The 22629-nt window shown below is 34.8% G+C and overlaps 1 protein-coding gene across 7 annotated transcripts in view; it reads right to left on the reverse strand.

Moving 5' to 3' along the window:
- CPEB2 (cytoplasmic polyadenylation element binding protein 2) overlaps positions 1-22629 on the reverse strand; it is a 62572-nt gene that overhangs the window by 1580 nt on the left and 38363 nt on the right. For all 7 annotated transcript variants that reach the window (XM_068543219.1, XM_068543217.1, XM_068543215.1 and 4 more), the window contains 6 exons: positions 13874-14044; positions 12455-12544; positions 7386-7504; positions 7008-7122; positions 4849-5030; positions 1-807 (listed from right to left, as the gene is read on the reverse strand). The exon at positions 1-807 is cut by the window's left edge and continues 1580 nt beyond it. In XM_068543219.1, the coding sequence (XP_068399320.1) occupies positions 580-807; positions 4849-5030; positions 7008-7122; positions 7386-7504; positions 12455-12544; positions 13874-14044 (905 nt within the window). In that variant the 3' untranslated portion in view covers positions 1-579. The remainder of the gene's footprint in view (positions 808-4848; positions 5031-7007; positions 7123-7385; positions 7505-12454; positions 12545-13873; positions 14045-22629) is intronic.

The raw sequence follows: 22629 nt of genomic DNA on the forward strand, positions 1-22629 counted from the left end.
GTGATTAAAAATGTTTAAAAATAGCTAATAAATCAGATTATCTTGAGGTATTATTTCTTGCAAGTCAAAATGGAGAGCAAAAAAATCAACCCTAATTTTTAGTTTATGTATACACTGAAAATAGCAACAATAAAAATAAGCATTTGTAGCAGACATATTCCATCTTCACTATTATTTTGCTACCTTTGGTAAATTACTGGGGCAGATCTTGAAGTTAAAAACCCACGTTTAGAAATAAGTGCACGCTTCACCCACTATATAGCAGCAGACTGTTTGCCCCTACGCAAAACATTCTCATATCTAATTTTAACTTTACATATAAAAATAACTTGGAGAAAATACAAAAAAACATTTTATTTTAACATGAAAATATCACAAAAATTAGTAAGCCTGAGATGTAGGGTTTTGGTGAAAAACAAGAGGCTTGTAGTGTTTTGGCTGCTGATAAAGATGCATGTATTGATAGCTGGGGTGAAAGCAGAAGAATGCACTTATTTCTTCTGCATGTCAGTATCTTCAGACACAGTAAGCCACATGCACCCTTTCTTTCCTTGTTAAACAGAGGCAGGTTTGCTATTCTTAGTTCCAGCGGAAGTGGATCTGACGTGGGCGATCAGCACCTTCCTTTACCAATGGCTTATGGAACTCACGTCCTGCACGAGAGTGGATATTTGCCCAACAAAACTCACAGTAATACTGCAGGCAAGTGACATTGGCACAAAAAAAGGGAGCAAATTTTCCACCACAGCGTGCGCCCTGGCATTCATCACACATCTGGTCATCTAGCACATATGGCTTTACCTCCACCTAGAAAAAGAGAGAAAACATATCTCATTAAGTCTGCTTCAAAAGTCACTTTAGCAATGCTTTAAAAGGTTCATACAATGTTCTAGAGAAAAGGACCAACATTCAATGCTGAGATAGCAGGCATCTTCCCTGGGTAATAGCTTCACCATATAGTAGGTTAAAAAAAATTAAATCATTTTGTTCTTGCACTAATCTTTTTTTATCTTTCATGTTCATAATTGACCATGTGATTAAATGAGCTCTTAGTTTGGTAATTTTATTGTATTTTGATATGTTTTCTTCTGAGAACTATAAACTGAATAGTATTTAAATAACTCTCTTTTCCAAAGACAAAAAATAATTTAAAAAAACTATAGAATCCTAATTGATTCGCAAAACATTCCACCCTCATCTTTCTTAAAGTAACATCTTTAAAACACCTGTGTGTTAATATTTTCAGAGATGGGGGTGACTGTGAGTGAAAAACAGAAGGGTATGGAAGACAAATAGTATTTACACCTTTGTTTTCTCATTCCAGTACCACTTGTGAGATGGCATAACCCACCAGCCACTGATCATAGCAACGCGTCTCTACTACAGGTGAGAGCAATACCCTGCTTGTAAATAACTGGTACAGACAAACCAGAACTGTGGATAATCTTATTAAGGGTATGTCTAGACTTCTGTGAATTTATAAGATATGAAGTCAAAGTCCCACTGTGAAAGCCTGACTCAGTAGAAGACCTCAGACTTAGGTCAGCTCTGAATACTAAACTTTTTAACCTCAGTTTCTGTATCTGTGAGATGAGAAAGGCAATAGAACCTCCTTTATAGAGCTGTAAGGATTAGATTATGCAAGTAAAAGCACAGAAGATGGTGTGGCACATGGTAAATACTCTGTATATTAGCATTAGCTACTATTAGCTGCAACAGCCTTGCTTTCTGGCTTGTAATAACTTTATGAATGAAAGGTTACTGCTTTTGTCTGACTGAATAGTGCCAGGCAGCCTAAGATTTCTGCCTTTCCTCAGGAGAGGAGAGAAAATTGAACGTTTAAAGGGCTTGGTTTGCCCAAGGTAAAAAATAATGACCCAACAACTTCTATTTTGAATGTATTCTACTGAAATACTTGCATGTGTGCAAAAAATGAATATATAAGGGTATTTTTCTTCAGCATTATTTTGAACAAGAACAATAACAGCAATCTAGAAACAACCTAGTTGATTGATGAAAAGAACTGTAAAACAAACATTTGATAGGAGGGTAATGAAATTACATTTTTGTTTGCATTTGTATTTCATGGTTAGGGTTAGGATAAACATATTTTATATATATTGGACATTTTATTGTCCTAAATTGTATCTTTTGCATATTTTTAAATTCTAGATATTATTTTATGAAGCTAATCTACTTAACTCAAAAGCAAAACTTCAAAGATGAGAAACTGGATTTCAAACTTATGATTTTAGAATACAGTCAAAACCTATTTGCAATTAATAATAATCTCTAACAGCTCTTGAATGTGTGAAAGGGAGTTTCATTGATTCTTCACTACTCTTATTTTCCATTATTTTCCCTTTTTCACTTCAGAGGAGCTATCTGTGATACACAATCACCTGGATTCATAATTAATAAAATGATTAATAATTAATTAGCCAACTTGAAGTATATCACAATTCACTTCAGTAACTACCAGAAGTCACAGTGAATTATACTACTCATGGAATAACATTTAAAATTTAAAATGATTTACACATTTGTGGTGATTGTTCTTCATGGCTATCAGGGAGATGAAAGTAAACTTCAAAGTGTTCATGAGCCTAAAAGGTGAGTTGAATAAACAATTTTAATTCCCTCCAAATAAGTATCCTGTGTATCTTTGGATTATCAGCTATAAATTTAAATTTAATCTGTTTTTATGGTTTAATAACTAAATATTAGAGAGATGAAAGGGTTTGATTTTTTTGTATAAGCAAAACTAACGACTAGTAAAATATTTAAGGCTCAAATTCTTTCAAATAAAGTTCAAAACATACCTTAGTAGCACATATCTTAAAAAAATAAACTTTTCTCTCAGGTAGTTCAATGCCTTTTTAAGAAGGCAAGTGTTTCTCAACTCACTTGCTTTGTATCGGGGTTTCTCTTTAAGAATCAATACTTTGCCCCAAATAATTGGTTCTCCACTATCATTTTGGAAATAAAGAGGTATGAAGCATGACACTGCAATAATCTTTTCCCTCTGCTTCTGCATATTAAACAACTATAATTATATAATATGTAAATAACTTCCTCTGTGACCCTATCACCTCTCTGCAAAAGTAGGGGGTTAGACTAGATCAGTGGTCTAAAGCAGAGGTCCCCAAACCCCGGTACGTGGCCCAGTACCAGTCCGTGGCCTGTTAGGAACCAGGCTGCACAGCAGGAGGTGAGCGGCGGGCAGGTGGGCGAGCAAGCAAGCGAGCAAGAGCGAGCGAAGCTTCACCTGCTGCTCTCCAGCTCGCATTACCACCTGAACCATCCCCTCCATCGCTCACACTGCCGCCTAAAGCATCCCCCCCACCCCCCCATGCCCGTCCGTGGAAAAACTGTCTTCCATGAAACCGGTTCCTGGTGTCAAAAAGGTTGGGGACCGCGGTCTAAAGCATGGCTGGACATCAGAATCACCCTGGGGGCCTTACAAACTACTGCTGCCCATGTTGCATCCCAGACCAACTACAGCAGAATCTCTGGGGGTGGGACCCAGATGTCAAGGTTTCCCTAAGTTCTCAGGTAACTTTAACGTGCAGTGGAGGTTGAAAACTACTGGATGAGAGGAACTCTAAGGTTCAAATCAGTTAAACAAAATTTCATAGCATGTCTGAGTAAAAGCAGAGCCCCTTTTCTTAGATACTTAAATTTTTTTCTTTATTGGGGGGTAACATTTTAAGTAACAATGCAAACAAAAATGCCACTTTGCAAATGTGAACTGAACTTATGCTGTACTTCTTTTCTAAATGGTATGATTTGATAATTAAATTTTGGGGACTACTTCTAGAGTCTATGGTCTATGGGTATTAGTTAACCAGCTCCCCTGCCCCCAAAACAGTACAGCCTCAGAGAAGAAGCTTCAAGAAACTGTTACACCGGTAAAATAAGAACTCACTCAAGTTATATCTACTATAATGGGTATAAAAAAGTTAATTTACCTCATATTTTTAGTATATCTCATCTGTACTACAAATGTAAACATGGTTATTCAGGAACTATTCACAGATTTTAGCATGAGATAGATTTGTAAAGTAACAATTGAGTTTTGTTCACTCCCTTCTCTTATTTCAGATGGTAATCAGTATTAGAAATTATTCAATAGGGTAGCTTTCACAGTTATCAGCCATAACACCTCCTAAAAGTTCTTATTGTGATGACCTAAGCAATGTTACTAAAGAGTAAATGTTTTAAAGTTTAGGACAATCATCTTATATATTTAGTTTATTTACATATGTATTTCTGCATATATTTAGGAAAATATACAAAATGTGTTTTTATTTTAGATTTTATAAATCAAAAATAAGTAACACTTAAATAACACTTAGTGCCAAGCTCTGTTCTAAGTGCTTCTACATATGTGAATTCACTTACTCCTCAAAATAACTGTGAAAGAGATACTATTATTGTTTCCCACTTTGTAAGTGAGGAATAAGAGGCATAAAGAGGGTTCATTTGCCCAGGGTTACAGAGCAAATGGTGGAAATGGGATCCCAGGTAGTCTGACTCCAGAGTACAAGTTCTTAAAACAAGCTCTGCCTCTACAGGTAAAAGGATATTAAGACCTTATTGGCTGATAAAAATTTTTGAAATGCCTTTAAAATTATATTTATATTTTGTGTATTATACCTAAAATTTAAAGTCTGCTCAAGAATTTTACGTTTCAGGGATATTTTGATATAATACTCTTTAAGAGCTCAAGGAATATAGAAAAATAAACACTCGGTTTTTGAATTACATTATTAACTCTGTAGGGTAGTAAGCTTTGGATCAGCACCTCATGATAGGACTTAAATGATTTCCCAATATGCAACTTACACGTTTATCAATATCACCGTGCTGAAGCTGAACAAACCGAGCACTAATGGCAGCAATATAGCTCTGCTGATTGGAGAAAGCAACTCGACCAGCACCTTTTGGATATTTTAGCTCAGGATCTGTATCAATTCCTGCATAACAAACGCCACCATACAGCCGGTCCATGATCATAGCAAGCTCCACTTGAAAAGGAAAAGAAGTTCACATCAAATGGGAGAGAACACAGTAAATCAACCATTTTTAAGTACTTTTTTTTTTTTTTAAGTGAAAGTCAATAGGATAATGCTGTGTCCTAAATCTAATCCTTTCTCTTGTATACGAGAGCCCACCTGCTCTCACCACAGAAGAACTGGACAACTCAGCTGTCTACTGGACAAGTCATACTGATATTTAACAGACACTGCATCACTCAGTATGTTCTAAATGGCACTCTTGATCTTCCAACATCCAATTAAACCTGCTCGAGTGAGTTTTTGCTGACTCAGTGAGCAACGGAAAAGATGAAGTTGCCAACTCAAGACCCTTGGCTTCATCCTTTCTATTTTCTTTTTTCCCCACTGTATATGCAATCCTGTGAACTTGATTTCCAAGACATATCTAGAATCCAATCTCTTTGCCTCCATCACTAACATCCTGTTCCAAGGTATCATTCTTTTTCATCTAGATCATGGCAATAGCCTTATCTCCTTGTTTCTGCCCCCTGCCTCCTCCCCTGCCCCCAGTTTATTTTCAAAACAGCAGCAAGATTGATTCTCTTAAAAATATAGCAGATACAAATGGCTTAACTGAAATTTCTCCTTGGGAACTCTGAATGGTGGCACAAACAAGCTTTCAAAACCAATACCACAATCTTCTTCCAACCTGCTCTTTCTCCAGTGTTCTTTATCTTCCCAGTTAGCGGTACCAGTGTCTACCTAGTAGCTTAAGACTGAAAACTGAGATTCAGCCTTTGCATTTATCTTATAAATATCTGTGACATCTGTTCACTTGGCTCTTCCACCACCACCACTACCACTAACCCAAGCCACCACTATTTGTCTCCTGGACTGCAATAATAGGCTCCTAAATTGGTCTACCTATAACTACTCTCAACTTGACTCCCCTCTCCACAAGTCATTAACTAAACTGGTCTCTTAAAAATGAAAATATGATCATGTCTCTCTTTTACTTAAAAACTCTTCATTGGTTTCCCGTTGCTCTGAGGATAAATAACAAGTTAGCTATTAGACTTGTATGATCTGACTCCTATTTACTTTTTCAATGTCTTCTTGTATCTCTCACCTCATTCCTTATACCCTAGGCAGTGACTCTGGACTTCCCTCAGTCTCTCCGATGCACTCTGCTTCCCTCCACTGAAGATCTTGGAATATGCTGTTCCCTTTGTCTGAAACACTCTTCACAACCTCCTACCACCTAACCCTGCTCCTTCTGTTCAATCTTTATATGTCAGCTCAAATACAAGTATCTTTAAAATATCAGACTACATCACATTTCCTTGCTGTATGCTCTTCTGTTCCCCTTAGTCTTTCTTTGTAGTAGCTATGTCTGTAAGTATTTACATGTGTGAATAGTTCTTTAACATGCACCTCCCATACTGGAAGAGGATGTTTGCAGTGATGGAAGGCGCTAACACACTTCACAAGGGTACACAGTATCATAAAACTTGCTTGTATGGCGGGCATTTACGTCTATAATTATGTTCCTATATGACCTCTTCTGGTAGATCTCTGGTTCCTGATTATTGATGAACAGAAGTTTATCATTCACTTATCTAAAGCGCCTTTAAAAAAAATCCCGTATTTCTTCTTCAGATATCAGAATCAACCTCCATAAAAAGACCCCAAATTCTCATTATCTTAGAGAGTTACATTTAAGAAGTCATAAATGCAGTATTTGAGTGGATTCTTCTTACAGAGTCTGCTTGGAGTTAGCTATCAATATTGATAGATGAGTGTCCAATTCTCCAGTTCCTTAATGGTCTTAAGAACAATTCTCAGAATTTGTCTCAAAATTCTGTAGCAAGCAACTATTGGAGCAGGAGAATCTGCCCTTCACCCACCCAGTGGTGACATGTACACAATAGTACCAAATGCGTACTGAATCAACTCATATTTAAATGATTTTTTTAAAAAAACAAAATTTGTTAACATTCTACTTACCAGCCCTTAATGGCCTAGGAACACCTCCAACAAAAATTGTTTTTCGAGGATCCAAAGGCTGAGATCCATCCATCACAAAATCACTATCACTTAAATTCCAAGGACGGATCTGAACCTATGAAGAAAATGACATTACTGTATTAGGTCTCACTCCTTTAATAGCTGATGAGTTTTGTGCCACTGTACTGTTCAAAATTTTGGATACATGGGTTTGGAAACAAACTTAATATTTTATCCAGATACAGTAAATTATATGAATTTTAAAAAATTGAACTCAACATGGTAGTTTATTTATTTATTTTTTCACTAACAGTCATTTCAAAACAGTTTTTGGAAAGCTTGCATTTGTAACTTAAAGTTTGAGTAGCATTTACTTACAGGTTTGTCCTTGATAGTGGGGCTGGAAACACACAGATAGAGTTTTCCATCTTCTTCAATACAAGCATCAATTAGTGCCTGAACTGAGCTCTCTTCTTGAAAGAGAAGGAATGCATAGCCTGTAATAACCATAAGAATGAGGCAATATGTCAAGGTAAGTGATTTCACCCCAAATTTCAGTATGGTTTAGAAAATACATGCCTTTGAAAAAGATGAAAAATAACTATAAAATAGGACTACAATCATTATACTTTCTCTAGGAGAACATAATATCCTATGGAATACACACAAAAAGAGATACTCAGTAAAATAACTAGCTACTTTATATAGAGCACTTCCTATCCGATACTGTGATAAGAGCTTTACGTGAATTATTTCATTTGATTCTCACAAGTCTATGAAACATTATTCTCAATTTACAGAAAAAACCCTGAGGTGTCAGGTGGTTAAATTACTTGCCCAAAGTCAGTCACATAAGCAAGTAGTTGGCTGATTAATTTCAAACCTAGATCAGCTCTAAGGTCTCCCATGATACTGTCTTCTTAAAGAATGTGGCAGGATTAACCAGTTGAGCATCGCAGGAGCTGAAGTTTCCTTCAAATGCCCTCAGGGTAAGACAAGTTCTAGAGCGTACTTTTGGACAGGTGGAAAGAGCACATGTGGAAAGGCCCAGGAATTTCCATAAGTAGAGGGAAAATTCCACAATCATCCTGACAACTTCCAAATGATACTAAGAAAACTCCCTTAGGGAGGTTGGAATGAAACAGGTTCCAGACTTCCCTGGTGGCGCAGTGGTTAAGAATCCGCCTGCCAATGCAGGGAACATGGGTTCGAGCCCTGGTCCAGGAAGATCCCACATGCCGTGGAGCAACTAAGCCCATGTGCCACAACTACTGAGCCTGTGCTCTAGAGCCTGCGAGCCACAACTACTGAGCCCATGTGCTGCAACCACTGAAGCCCGTGAGCCTAGAGTCTGAGCTCCGAAACAAGAGAAGCTACTGCAATGAGAAGCCTGTGCACCACAATGAAGAGAAGCCCTCACTCACCACAACCAGAGACAGCCCGCGCGCAGCAACGAAGACCCAACAACAAAGACCCAACGCAGCCAAAAATAAATAAATAAATAAATTCATTTAAAAAAAGAAACAGGTTCCTTCAAGATGGGTCAGACTTTTATTTTATTTTATTTTTTACATCTTTATTGGATTATAATCGCTTTACAATGTTGTGTTAGTTTCTGCTGTACAACAAAGTGAGTCAGCTATACGTATACATATATCCTCTCCCTCTTGAGCCTCCCTCCCATCCTCCCTATTCCACCCCTCTAGGTGGTCACAAAGCACCGAGCTGATCTCCCTGTGCTATAAAGCAACTTCCCACTAGCTAGCTATTTTACACACAGTAGTGCATGTATGCCAGTGCTACTCTCTCAATTCATCCCAGCCTTCCCTTCCCCCTCTGTGTCCACAAGTCCGTCTCAAGGTGGATGAGCAGCAGAACACTTTTTTTCAAACAGCCTGGAGACTATGTTTGCACTTTGGATCCAAGTTCCTGCTTAGAGTCCTGTACCTTTTGAAAATATGCCCCTCCTTCTTTCCTTGTGACAAGCAATTGTCTATTTTTAATCAAATATGATGTATCTAGCAGGCAGAATAGAGTTCATTATAAAAAGAAGGCATCGAAATTTACATTACAAGTTTACTGTTATGTGATTATTCCCAGCAGCAGATGACTACAAATGACCTAACAATACCCCTTTTCCTTGACAAGATATCTATGCACAAAACCTAGAGCACTGAAATCTAGTCCCAATGTGAAGATGTCTTCAATCAGGCCAACCACGTCTGTGCCATTAAACAATGGGAAGTAAGAGGTCATCTTTTACTAGGAATTCAAAAAACACAGCTTATTGCCAACAATGGCTTTTAGTGCCACAAAGGTCTGATGTGACACACAGAAAAAGTACTTCATTTTAATAAAATTACAATACCTGATTGCATAAATAAGTCATAAAGCCAACCTACACAAATAGAAACTTCCAAAGGTATGATTATGCAAGATTAAAACCACATCTTAGAACTTTTTAATTGCTAGAAACAATTTAAATAGGCTTGAAAAAAAAAAAAGACTGGTTTTCTTTATGTGAAGGCTTTAATTTTGATACAAGCTAAGGTTTTTTAATTTTTTTTTATTTTTAAATTTATTTTTTTATTTTTTGGCTACACCACATGGCATGTGGGATCTTAGTTCCCCAACCAGGGATCAAACCCATGCCCGCTGCATTGGAAGCGCCGAGTCTTAACCACTGGACCACTAGGCAAGTTCCCAAGCTAAGGTTTTGAGAGCTGTAATTGTTTTGTAATAATTGAGGGGATATAAGACCGATTTACTAAAATAGTATTTTAAAGTCAATATTTTTAATGTTATGTTTTTATGATGTTAATTTCTGATGTTAATATTTTAATACTGCTTAAAATTTTTTGTGATTATTATGGAAGAAATGTATCACAAAAATTAATTAAGCAACATGGCAGGTAAATTATGATCTAGCTAAGGCAAGCCACTAAATATTAAAATACCTGTACCAAAAATACCATCTAATAGTTCTTTAGAATTTATTAGCACAAGCTAATGTTTACATAGGGTGAATCTTATTCACTGCAAAGGACAGGTATGTATAAGTGTGGCTCAGTATCCAATGTCTCAAATCATTACCTTAATTACAAGGTAGCTTTGTCAACTGGATGCTTCTACACCAGTGTTTTCCAAACCATGGAAAATGATGAATTACAGCAATGACAAAAATGCTTGAAAGCACAAGGTTTAGGAACATTGGTCTTTGGCAATGAGTACAATTAACTATAATTGTACCAAAATAGTATGATTTGCCACTGCTAATATTTTTTGTTGTTTTTTTCTTGTTTTCAGTTTGAGAAAATAAACTAACAACTACCACAAAAACCACAATAACAATGCAACAGCAACAAAGACAGCAACTATTCTGTTTCATGAAATTAGTGCCAACCTACCTTTCTTACATTTCTGCCCATGCAGAAAATGTGTATCTGTCTCGACAAAAACTAATTCTAATACCTTTCTAAAATTATATTTCAACTCCTGCCTGGAACTCTATTGAACAACTTTTTAATCTATCTAAATTGTACAGTATCTTTTAGATTTAGTTCAAAATTTCTCAATGAAGCTTTCCCCCACCTACTTCAGGTCAAAGGATAAACTATCCTACAGTATTTATAGTTGTATATATCGTTTATTAGGCAACTATCAATCCATGAATTACTGAGAATACAAAGATGAGTAGAGACACAGTCTGAGAGATTAATGGAAGAATCTGACATTAATAAAATAAAAGCATATTTATAAAATTGTAAAACTGTAATATTGCAACTGTGGGGAGTGCTATGAAAGGGCACAGTTCTAGAAGGGCCTACAATAGGAGGATTTGACCTCATTAGGTGGGTCCTTAACAGTTTCCCACCAGCAACTGATATTTAAGCTGAGAAAAGTAGGAGATATACATATGAAGAGGCAGGGGAAGCCTTCAGGTCAAGAGAACAACAAACAAAATTCCTGAGGCAGGAGAGAGCAAGGCCAGTTTGCAGAGCCAGAAAGGAACAAGAAGCAATACTGGGAGAAGGAACGGGATGGGGAGGGCGGGCAGGGAGAATGCATTTTTGCCTTTATCCTAACAATAAGAGAAACCACTGATGGGTTTTAAGCTGGAAGCAAGGAGTAGCACCATCAGATTGTTTTCACAGATATTACTCTAGCTATGCTGTGGGAGAAAAACTGGAGATAGCCAGAAATGTGGACAGACTAGTCATACACCTGAAATAGTCCAGACAAGGGATGATGGTAATTTAGGCAGGAACATTAGAAACCAACAGGCATTTTTATTGAACACTCAGTAAAATAAACTGTATAAAAGGACAAGATCATAACACTGAACAACAGATTAAAACTAAGCTAAGAAATGAACATCTACATCAATACGGAGCTAATTTTCTCTCTACACCAAGGATTCAGGACCTCCACGTCCAGTACACTCCAAAATCATGTGAAAATTTAGAGTATATGGAGACAGGTCCATAGCTCTAACTAGACTCTCATGGAAGCCTGGGATCTAGAATCTCTGGTTCAAAGGATTCTGTAAGTATAAGATCTAAAGGTATTAAAAAAAAAAATTACCGCATTATTCCATTTCTCTAAGGAACTACATAAACCACTAATGGAAGTTCTATAATTCTCAATGACAAAAAGTAGAGATGGCCCATATAATTTATCACCAGAATCCCTTAGCTAGTTTTTGTATGCCAATAACTCTTAACAGTTAGTTTCCTTTCCTGGAGCCAAAATCAGATTATTCAATAGATCTACTGGTGTCTTTTTTCCAGGCTTGAAAATCCACTCAGCCATAAGAATAATAGTGTGTTTTTTCATTTCTAAAATTACATTTCAATAATATTCAAAGTAAAGTCTTAGTCTTTCAACCTCCCCCTTTCTTTTATTCACTTCAGAGAATGTGCCATTAGCAATCTGACTGACTGGATTCATGCTCAGTTCTCTCCCCTTGCCTCCCCTCCTCACTCTGGGCGGGTGAGGTGATCCTTCCTGTCCCCACTGACTGTGGCACTGCTTTGCTCAAATGAATGTGCGCTCAATTTGTGATTCTTGTACTCTGGTGACCAGTCACAGTAGTATCCTGGCAATATGTAACTAACACAACTAGGCATCCTCTGCACATTTTATCTCTTTATGTAGTTGAGTTTTTTTCTGACCATTCATTTTCTTCTCTATCTGAATTCACCAACAGAGTATATACTGCTCTCTTGTTATCTGCTATTATCTGGAACACTTATGTATATCTTGCAATACTTAAAATAGTCATAGGTTTATATTTGATTCTCACTTCACACATTTCTTAATTTCACTGATCAGAGACACTTTATTATATGTCGGTACCCAAGTTACTTAGAATGATACTTTAGGCAGAGAAAATTAGCTCTCATATAACTTATTCCCTAGCAAATATTAACAAAAAAATCTCTTACCTTTTGGTGGAAAATAGGACTTGCTTTCTGCTTTATGAGGCCAGTCTACTACCAAAGGCCCAAATCTTCTGAAGCTAGCAGTTATTTCATCTTAAAAAAGTACAATAATATGCATTAGGAATCAGTTTTAATGATTCATTCTAAAAAACTCCTATATTTTATGTTATTTTAAAGATTTAAAAATTTAAAGTACCAAATAGCCTAAGATAAACTAGAATATAAATACTAGAAACATGTCTAATATCCTCACTAAAATGATACATAAATCTTAATAGCTATTTTAATCAAATAGTTTTTAAGTAGCACATTGGCTAGAATAATCAATTCAGTGTGACTTCTAAAATTTTATATACTAATGTATGGACACTAATGGATTTATAGTATACCAAATCATAAATATCACTGGCTTGAAAAACATGCCAACATTATATCAAGTTAAAGATCCATAAGAGATCCATTACTGCTTGATAAAGTAAAATATTGTAGGAAAAAAAGGGCTGCTGAAACAAGACATGTAAAGCCATAATATTTCTAAAATATACTAGGGTCTGATACGTGCCAGGTAGTTTCACTGAAAGACATACAGGTCACATCCAATGACATGTTCTAGGTTATTTTATCACATGGAAACTTTATTATACTGATTAATACATAGAATAAGTTTGTCGATGTTTGAATCACAACTGAAAAAATTCCCAAAATGTAGCAATATATTCTCTATTAGTAAGTTGTGAATGAGAGTGGCAGATTTCCCACAGCTTTGCAAATATTAGTTTCAGTATTTTTAATCTTGAATTATTTTTCTTTTGTTATTATTACATATGATAATTTTTACATATGCTTATTAGTCTTTGCATAACCTAAATTTCCTGTTTATGTACTGTTTCCATTACTCGCTTGGGTTTTATAGCCTCTTTTCTTACGTGTTTCTAAAAGCACATTTATCCTTAAAGAAATTGAATTTTTAACTGTCATGCATTACAGGTAAAGTTTTGTGGTTGGTTACCTTTAATTCATTGTGTGTGTGTGTGTGCACGCGTGCGTGCATGCGTGTGCGCGTGCATGCATGTTATAGTCATACAAAAAGTTTTAAAAAGTTTTAAATAAATACATAAAACAAAAAGTTTAATGTATTCAAATATGTTCTATATTTAAAAACATAAGTAGGATATGAACTAGATGAAAATCTTATTTACAAAAAATGCTCACAATAACAATATGCATAAGATATAAAGTAAAGAAACAAACTTAAAAAAAGTTATTTGTTCAATTATCTTTATATTTCAACAGGTGACAAAATATTTAAACAGAGATGGATATCCATTTTAACTGAAAATCTCTAGAGGTAAAAAAAACTCCATATCCCCATTCACATTATATTTCAGGTTTGTTTTTTTATATGCCAAATCATCATTTTACCTTCATCAATATCTGGAGGAAGACCACCAACAAAAACTTTTCGAGAGAAACGTTCTATTCGCTCTCCATTTTGATGAGCTGAGTAACATGTGGGTGAATTTAAAACACCAACTTGATCATTATGACCATCATCCAGCAAGCCATCATCTATTGGAAAGAGGGAAGAACGACCTAAAATATAAGAACAAATATAACTTGAATCTCAGATCTAAGAAAATGATAAATTAAAGTCAGGCATAAAAAGAGCAACAACAGATTCAAAGGCTTAAAATTGAAGGTGACATAGGCATAAAAAAATTAAGGAAAATTCAGAGAGTTTAAAGGTTTAATTACCTAGATTCAAGAGAGAAGTTGTCTGAGGAATGACTTAGAAATAAGCATGGTCATATGACAACAATTATATCACAAACAAACACTAAATCACTTCAATTTCTTATGGAAAGCAGCAAGAATCTGATGTATGGAGATGGTTAGACTGGATGTGTAACCTTTTAGAAGAAAGGTTTTAGGAGAAACCTTTTAGAAATTGGTGGCAGAAAGAAATGGCACAGACTAAACAGATAAGAAGACAATAAAAAACCACTTGCAGACTACAGTAAGTAAGGACAAAAGCACCAAGTAATACTTGCATATAAGACCTTGAATTAATTTACGGCATGTGTGTCAATTACATAAAAAGGTAGACAGGGCTTCTACACATATGCAAAACAGAAAAAGGCACCCCCTCTAGGACTTCAGTCCCCGTCTGAGCCCACCCTCGTACGGGCACAGCCTGTATAATCCTCTGCAGCAATCCTGATGCTAGACTCTGTGGCCTGAATAGAATTGGGGTTGAGGTGAGAAGGAAGGGGCTACATGTCTGTGAACTATAGCTAGCTAGATGTTAGAAATAAGAATTTTAATTTTATAAGACCAAAAACAGGGAGAAAGATCATATTTGGTATAGGAAACAGAAATTATTCTGCAGATACCCATGTTCACTGAGTAACTCTGGATATTTAGCTTTCCCAATACCTTTTTCATTGGTCAGGAATAAGGACCAATGAGAAAAAAAGTCAATATTCTTTGTGATCAAAGGAAAGAAAGCTCTTCAAAATGAAACTATTTTCCTTAAAATGAACCTCATCAAGAGCCATCAAAAGTAATGTTAATTATACGGGGCTTCCCTGGTGGTGCAGTGGTTGAGAATCTGCCTGCTAATGCAGGGGACACGGGTTCGAGCCCTGGTCTGGGAAGATCCCACATGCCGCGGAGCAGCTGGGCCCGTAAGCCACAATTACTGAGCCTGCGCGTCTGGAGCCTGTGCTCCACAACAAGAGAGGCCGCGATAGTGAGAGGCCCGCGCACTGCGATGAAGAGTGGTCCCCACTTGCCACAACTAGAGAAAGCCCTCGCACCGAAACGAAGACCCAACACAGCCATAAATAAATAAATAAATATTAAAAAAAAAAAGTAATATTAATTATGAATAACTGGTTCAACTTTCTATGGTTGGACTTTAAGTAAATAATTGTATATTTTAAAAGGAATAAGATGAGGTAGAGAAACAACATGCACATTAACTAGTTTTTGATTAAAATGGCAAATCCAAATTTTATACTTATTTCAGACATGGCAATACTTAAGTAGAAATACTGAACGCAGTGACAAAGAAAATCACTACATAAGCAATGTCACACAACTGACCTAAAATGACTTAAAATTTTTTCTTAACTATAATATTGTAAGAATATTCATTATATATTAATGAATTATTCTATATTTCTAATTATAATAAATACTAAAGTTAGTAAAATAACTATCAAAATCTATAATCTATATGTCTAAAATCTATTAACCAAAGTTCAGCTGAACGAAGGATGTAATGGAAAGGCTAGGAATATGTCACATACTGGCCATACTAACAAGAATCTTCATTGCTGGAAAATCATGACCACTTTCTTTCTAGAAGCCATAAAAGTTATAGAGTTAAATACCCGTTTAAAAGAGGAGTTAACTAAATATATATCACCAACAAAAATATTATTTTTTACCTTTCCAATTATCCTTCCCTATAACCCAAATCAACATGACAATAAAAGGAGAACCAGTTAATAATTATGTCTTCCATGTACTTTAAACATACTTTCTAAGAATGATCCATGAAAATGACTGGCAGTAAAGGTAAAATTATATGTGTTGAGAAAAGTAGAGTTTGATCATAAAGTGATTTGGACTAAAATATTTACAACAGTTTTCAACCAAAATTAAATTACCTTTCTCCTTTTTTGCTCTGAAACTAGGATATATTTTCAGGTTTTTATACCTCAAAAGAATGAAATTGACTGATAATGAAATCACAATATAAAAGCTGTGGGATGTAGCAAGAGCTACTTACTTAGAGGAAAATTTTCATACTTACAGGGAATTTTATAGTTTTAAATGCATATTAGAAAATAAGAAATGCTTAAAATAAATAATCCTAGTTTCTGCCACAAAGAGGTAGAAAAAGAATAAATTAAATACAAAAAGAGTAGCATCAAGGAAATGGAAAAAGTAAAATCAATGACACAGAAAACAAACTAATGTAAAAAAAAAGTCAATAAAGGCAAAAGTTGGCTCTTTGAAAACTTAAAAAATCGAAACACTTCTCAGCAAAGTTCATCAAGTTCATGAATAAAAAAGAAAACTAAAATTACCAGGACAGGAAAAGAAAACATTTGTACAAAATTATTCAATTTATAGCTTAAAGCTAAGCATGGTTCTTTGATATCAATGTATATCTGTACTTTTATTTACTGATTGTTGTTTTAAAAATAAAAACAAACACAAAACAAACTATTATTATTAAGGATGAATATTCCTCCCATCCTCAAGATCCTAGCAGCCACTCTACTGGGTTAAATAACCCACCAGTGTGATTTTTATTTCATATGCAAGGATTAAAAAAACTATCAAAACAACAGAAGTAGGTCCAGGACTGATCTCTCTCAGGCACCATCTGTTTAATCAGATAGAATCACTATCACACATGTTTCTCCAAAGAACTGAGACAGGAGCTATAAGGTACATTTATTACTTAAAAGTATTTTGCTCCAATAATAGGTCTGTCCTTTTATCACAGAGAATGAATAAGATATTTAATTTAAACAATCAATTAAAACCTAGTACCCTGTATGTCTTTGTAAATTAATGTCTAGACATAATATATTTACTTTAAAATTAAGTTCACTAAAATTTTGTTTCTTTTAAAAATTGGTATGTCTGGATATAGGTGTAGGGTAGGTAAGTCAGTCTCTTCGAGGAGGAGGGATTAGCAATTTTTTCTGTAAAGGGCCAGAGAGTAAATATTTTAGACTTCGTAGGCCATACATTTCTCTGTTGCAACTACTCAACTGTCATCACTGTAGCTCCAAAGCAACCAGACAAAAAGTAACTGAATGGGCATGACTGTGTTGTAATAAAACTTTGTTTAAAAAACCAGAATCCTTGGCTTGTGGGTTATAGCTTGCTGACCCTGTCTTATAGTATTACCCTGGCTTTTTTTTGCTCATGCTTTGAAGATTTCGTCCATTCTCTGACAGTAATCAAAATAATTAACATACAGAAATCTGTTGCATTTCTACACACTAATAATGAACTATCAGAAAAGGGAAAGCAAGAAAACGATCCCACTTACAATCACATCAAAAAGAATAAAATACCTAAATAAACTTAAGTAAGGAGGTGAAAGACCTATATTCTAAAAACTATTAGGCACTGATGAAAGAAACTGAAATGACACAAATAAGTGGAAAAATATACTGTGCTCATAGGAGAATTAATATTGTTAAAATTTCCATACTACTCAAAGAAATCTACAGATTCAATGCAATCTCTATTAAGATACCAACGGCATTTTTCACACAACTAGAACAAATAATCCTAAAATTTGTATAGAACCATAAAAAAAAAAAAAAACAACAAAACCTTGAATAGCCAAAGCAATCTTGAGAAAGAAGAACAAAGCTGGAGGTATCAGGCTCCCTGATTTTAAGCTATACTAAAAAGCTAGAGTAATCAAAACAGTATGGTACTGACACAGAAACAGACACATAGATCAATGGAACAGAACAGAGCCCAGAAATAAATCCTCGCTTATATGGTCAATTAATCTATATGACAAAGAAGGCAAGAATATACAATGGGAAAAGATAGTCCCTTCAATAAATGGTGCTGGGAAAACTGAACAGCTACATGCAAAAGAATGAAACTGAACTACTTTCTCACACCATATACAAAAATAAACTCAAAATGGATTAAAGACTTAAATGTAAGACCTAAAACTCCTAGAAGAAAACATAGGCAGTAAGCTCTTTGACACTGGTCTTAGCAATATTTTTTTTTTGAATATGTCTCCTCAGGCAAGGATAACAAAAGCAAAAATAAACAAATGGGACTACATCAAACTGTAAAAAGCTTTGCACAGTGAAGGAAATCATCAACAAAATGAAAAGGCAATCAACTGAATGGGTGACGTATTTGTAAATGATATATTCAGTAAGGGGTTGATATCCAAAATATATAAAGAACTCATTCAACTCAATTATCAACAACAACAACAACAATAAGCAGAGGACTTGAATAGACATTTTTCCAAAGAAGACATACAGATGGCCAACAGATACACAGATACACAAAAATATACTCGACATCGCTAATCATCAGGGAAATGCAAATCAAAACCACTCACCACTCATTGGTTGGTAACCAATGAGATACCAACTCACACCTGTCAGAATGGCTGTTATCAAAAAGACAAGAAACAACAAGTGCTGGCGTGGATGTGGAGAAAAGGCAACACTCACAACAACACTCACTAATCATCAGGGAAATGCAAATCAAAACCACTCACCACTCATTGGTTGGTAACCAATGAGATACCAACTCACACCTGTCAGAATGGCTGTTATCAAAAAGACAAGAAACAGCAAGTGCTGGCGTGGATGTGGAGAAAAGGCAACACTCACAACAACACTCACTAATCATCAGGGAAATGCAAATCAAAACCACTCACCACTCATTGGTTGGTAACCAATGAGATACCAACTCACACCTGTCAGAATGGCTGTTATCAAAAAGACAAGAAACAACAAGTGCTGGCGTGGATGTGGAGAAAAGGCAACACTCACAAAATGTTGGTGGGAACAAAAACTTATTCAGGCACTATGGAAAACAGTATAGAGATTTCCTCAAACAATTAAAAATAGAGCTGCCATACAATCTAGCAATAATACTTCTGGGTATTATCTGAAGAAAATGAAAACACTAATTCAAAAAGATATATGTACCCCTATGTTTACTGCAGCATTATTTACAATAGACAAGATATGAAAGCAACCTAAGTGTCCATCAATAGATGAATGGATAAAGAAGATGTGATATATATATGCCATGGAATATTACTCAGCCGAAAAAAAATTGCAAATCTTGCAATTTGCAATAACATGGATGACCTAGAAGGTATTATGTTAAATGAAGTAAGTCAAAGATAGATACTGTATGACTTCACTTATATGTGTAATCTAAAAAACAACACAAATGAATAAACAGAACAAAACAGAACCAGATTCATAGATACAGAGAATAAACTGGAGGTTTCCAGAGGGGAGAAAGGTAGGGGAATAAACGAAATAGAAATAGGTAAAAGGGATTAAGAGGTATAAACTTCCAGTTGTAAAACAAGTAAGTCACAGAGATGTAATGTACAGCATAGAGAATAAAGTCAATAATACTGTAATAACTTTGTATGGTGACAGATTGTTACTAGACTTATCATGGTGATCATTTTGTAATGCACACAAATACTGAATTACTATGTTGTACATCTGAAACTAGTATAATATTGTATGCAAATTATAATTCAATAAAAAAATGTCAAAAAAGTATTTATCAAAGATGAAAATTTTCAGCCTTTATGTCATCATAAAAGGGTTTGGTAGTGGTGATATTAGGGGGTATACACTTACTCTGGCTACTTCACAAGACTGTTAAAAGAGTCAAATGAGTTCAAATTAAATCTAATCATAGAAAATCCCAGGTCAACTTTTAAGCAATATTTTAAGTATAATGTATTATTAATAATTCCTTATTCATTATAGCACATGAACATGAATGGCTACATACACAGTATGAATAAATCCAACCTAATTAAACCTCCATATTTTCATTCCCTTTAAAAAGTATTTCTCCTATCTTCTCATTCCATATATAATCTACTAAAATCTACTAACTAAAGCTTTGCTTGTCTGCTAGAAAAGATTGCTTTGTGGTGTTTAGTACCACTAACTAAAATACTGTAGGTTCTTTATTTCTATTATTTTAAAAAATATTCTATATATTTTTACTCCTTCTGGAGTAGAGCAGCCCTTTAATCCTTTATTAAAGGGAAGATTGCAATAATAGAAATATTTTAGATTGAGAGATAGAGTTTAAGTTCCATTTCACAGCTCCCTTCACAACCTCCTACCCTACTCCAAGCTCAGACGAGCATGTTCACTCTCAGAATGGAATAAACATTGAACAGACAATAAACACAAAAGATAGATGTGAGAGTCTTTCTCCTTTCTAATCCTGGCCCCCAGGCAGCACTGAAGTAGAACTCTTTATGGCTTCCACAGTACAGAAATACATAGGAGTTGGGGCAGGACACAAATGAAAAGCAGGGAAAGAAACCTTTGCTTTTTCTTAATTACTTTCAGTATAATTAAATTTTGATTATTCCTAAGGTATATTTCATATATTAATATCTGTACCCAGTTTGATTTAAAGTTCTTATGTTGACATTATTAAAGATATTAAAATATATAAATTCATTTTGGTAGTAATTTGGTTTTACTGCAGTCAAGCGGGAAATCTTTTAAATGAAAACAGCTACTCTGTGCCTGAGCTTAAAGGTGAGTCAAATGTGACAAAAGAAGAAAAAATAGTTCTTCCTAAACTAGATTATAAAGTCAAAATGCCTTGAGAAAATAATACTGTCCACCCACCACTGCACTGGTAAAGAACAATGTCTTATTTTTTGGCAAAAATTATATCAACTCAGTGTGACACATCCCACATCAACAGATCTGATGTGTATGAGATTTCTTTTTAGAAAAGAAAAATGACTAAATAAACGAATAAATGTACTTCCTTTGATGGACCAAATCTAAAACATGAAACCCATAAAAGGGGTCCTTGGTAGTTAAAAGGTTATTGATGTGATACTGATATAACATCTAGCATAGGAAGAGGAAAAAATGAGTAGAAAATAGGAAGAGAGCCAGGCTACTTCTAGTTCTTTCTGAGTCATTCCTTTGGTATGTGGGTTTTTTTTTTTTTAATGTTTTATTACTTACTGTGTTAAACTACTTTCGAACTCAAATAAAATCTCTCAACAGTTATTTCTAATGGGTAAACTTCTTAAAAAATTTTATTGAAGTATAGTTGATTTACAATGTTAATTTCTGCTGTACAGCAAAGTGACTCAGTTATATAAAATATATATATTATATATATATATATTCTTTTTCATATTATGATTTATCACGGGATATTTTCATCTGACCATCAAATCCAAAATTGTAAAAGCAGACTCCTACTATTCACAGAGGATCAACTAAAAAAATTACTAATGCCATGTAATTTGAGAGGAAAATTCAGGTGTTACCCCCCCAAACTAAGCCATATAAATGTGACAACTGTCACTTCTGTCCTATAGAAGGCTTCTACCAAAAGCCTTAAAACCATGTGAGATCTTTCTTCCAATGCTGGGAGGCAGTTCTGAAGTAGAGGAAATCTTTATGGCTCCCAGAGGACAGAGATATATATGAGTAGTAGCAAGTTCCTATCTAAAAGCAGAAATTTTTGCTTTTTCTTGATATTATAGTCACAGTCTACAATTATTGAACTGAGATAAAAGAAGATAAACAACATGACTTTCTTATACCTTGTTCCTAAGAAATTCCTAGATCATGATATTTACATTGGAGTATACCAAATCAGATTAAATATAAATCACACTAAGGTTAAAAGATGAAAAGTGTATAAAAAGAAAAGAATCCTAAATTGCTCTATAGTTTCAAAAATACCTAAAAAATCACAGATTGGTAAATGGGTTTTTTCAAGAGAATTAAAGCTCCATATTAAAATAGCATAGTGAAATAAGATAGTGCATAGAACTGAAAATAGGTACCAAAATTCTCAATTCTTCCCCTCTTCTCAGTGGCTAGTAACAATCTTTAGAAAGTTATTCAGCTTCAGTTTTCTAAGTCTTGAGTTTCTATAACCTCTAATTTCTTAGAAAAATAAAGAACCAAGAGATTCAGTGAAGCATTTGAAGAAACCAAATTCTGAAAATGAAGTTAAATTCAGACAATGTGAAATACAAAGCTCAAAATACTACTTACAAATATAAAATACTAGTTTCTGTCATCAATGGTGACAAATGGTTTTGCTTGTTTGTTTTCAAAGTAACATACTCCTGACTAGGTAAAAAGAAATTGAAGAACTGGCACACATATATAAAATTTATCAAAAGGCACTATTATCACTGTCTATCCTCCATGGCTCAAGGGAGATTTTAGGGGTCAAGGAAAATCCTTTCATTCAGTTTGGCACTTACAACAACTACATAAATAGTATGATTGTTGGTCACTTAGAGGACAATCTAGTGTAAAGTTACTTTTGCTTCTTCTTATCCCATCATCACATCTACCTTTCTCCCCATCAATTTCTGCACATGAAAAAGAAAAGCA

Source organism: Eschrichtius robustus, chromosome 4 (genome assembly GCF_028021215.1).
Source record: "Eschrichtius robustus isolate mEscRob2 chromosome 4, mEscRob2.pri, whole genome shotgun sequence".
Classification (NCBI taxonomy): domain Eukaryota; kingdom Metazoa; phylum Chordata; class Mammalia; order Artiodactyla; family Eschrichtiidae; genus Eschrichtius; species Eschrichtius robustus.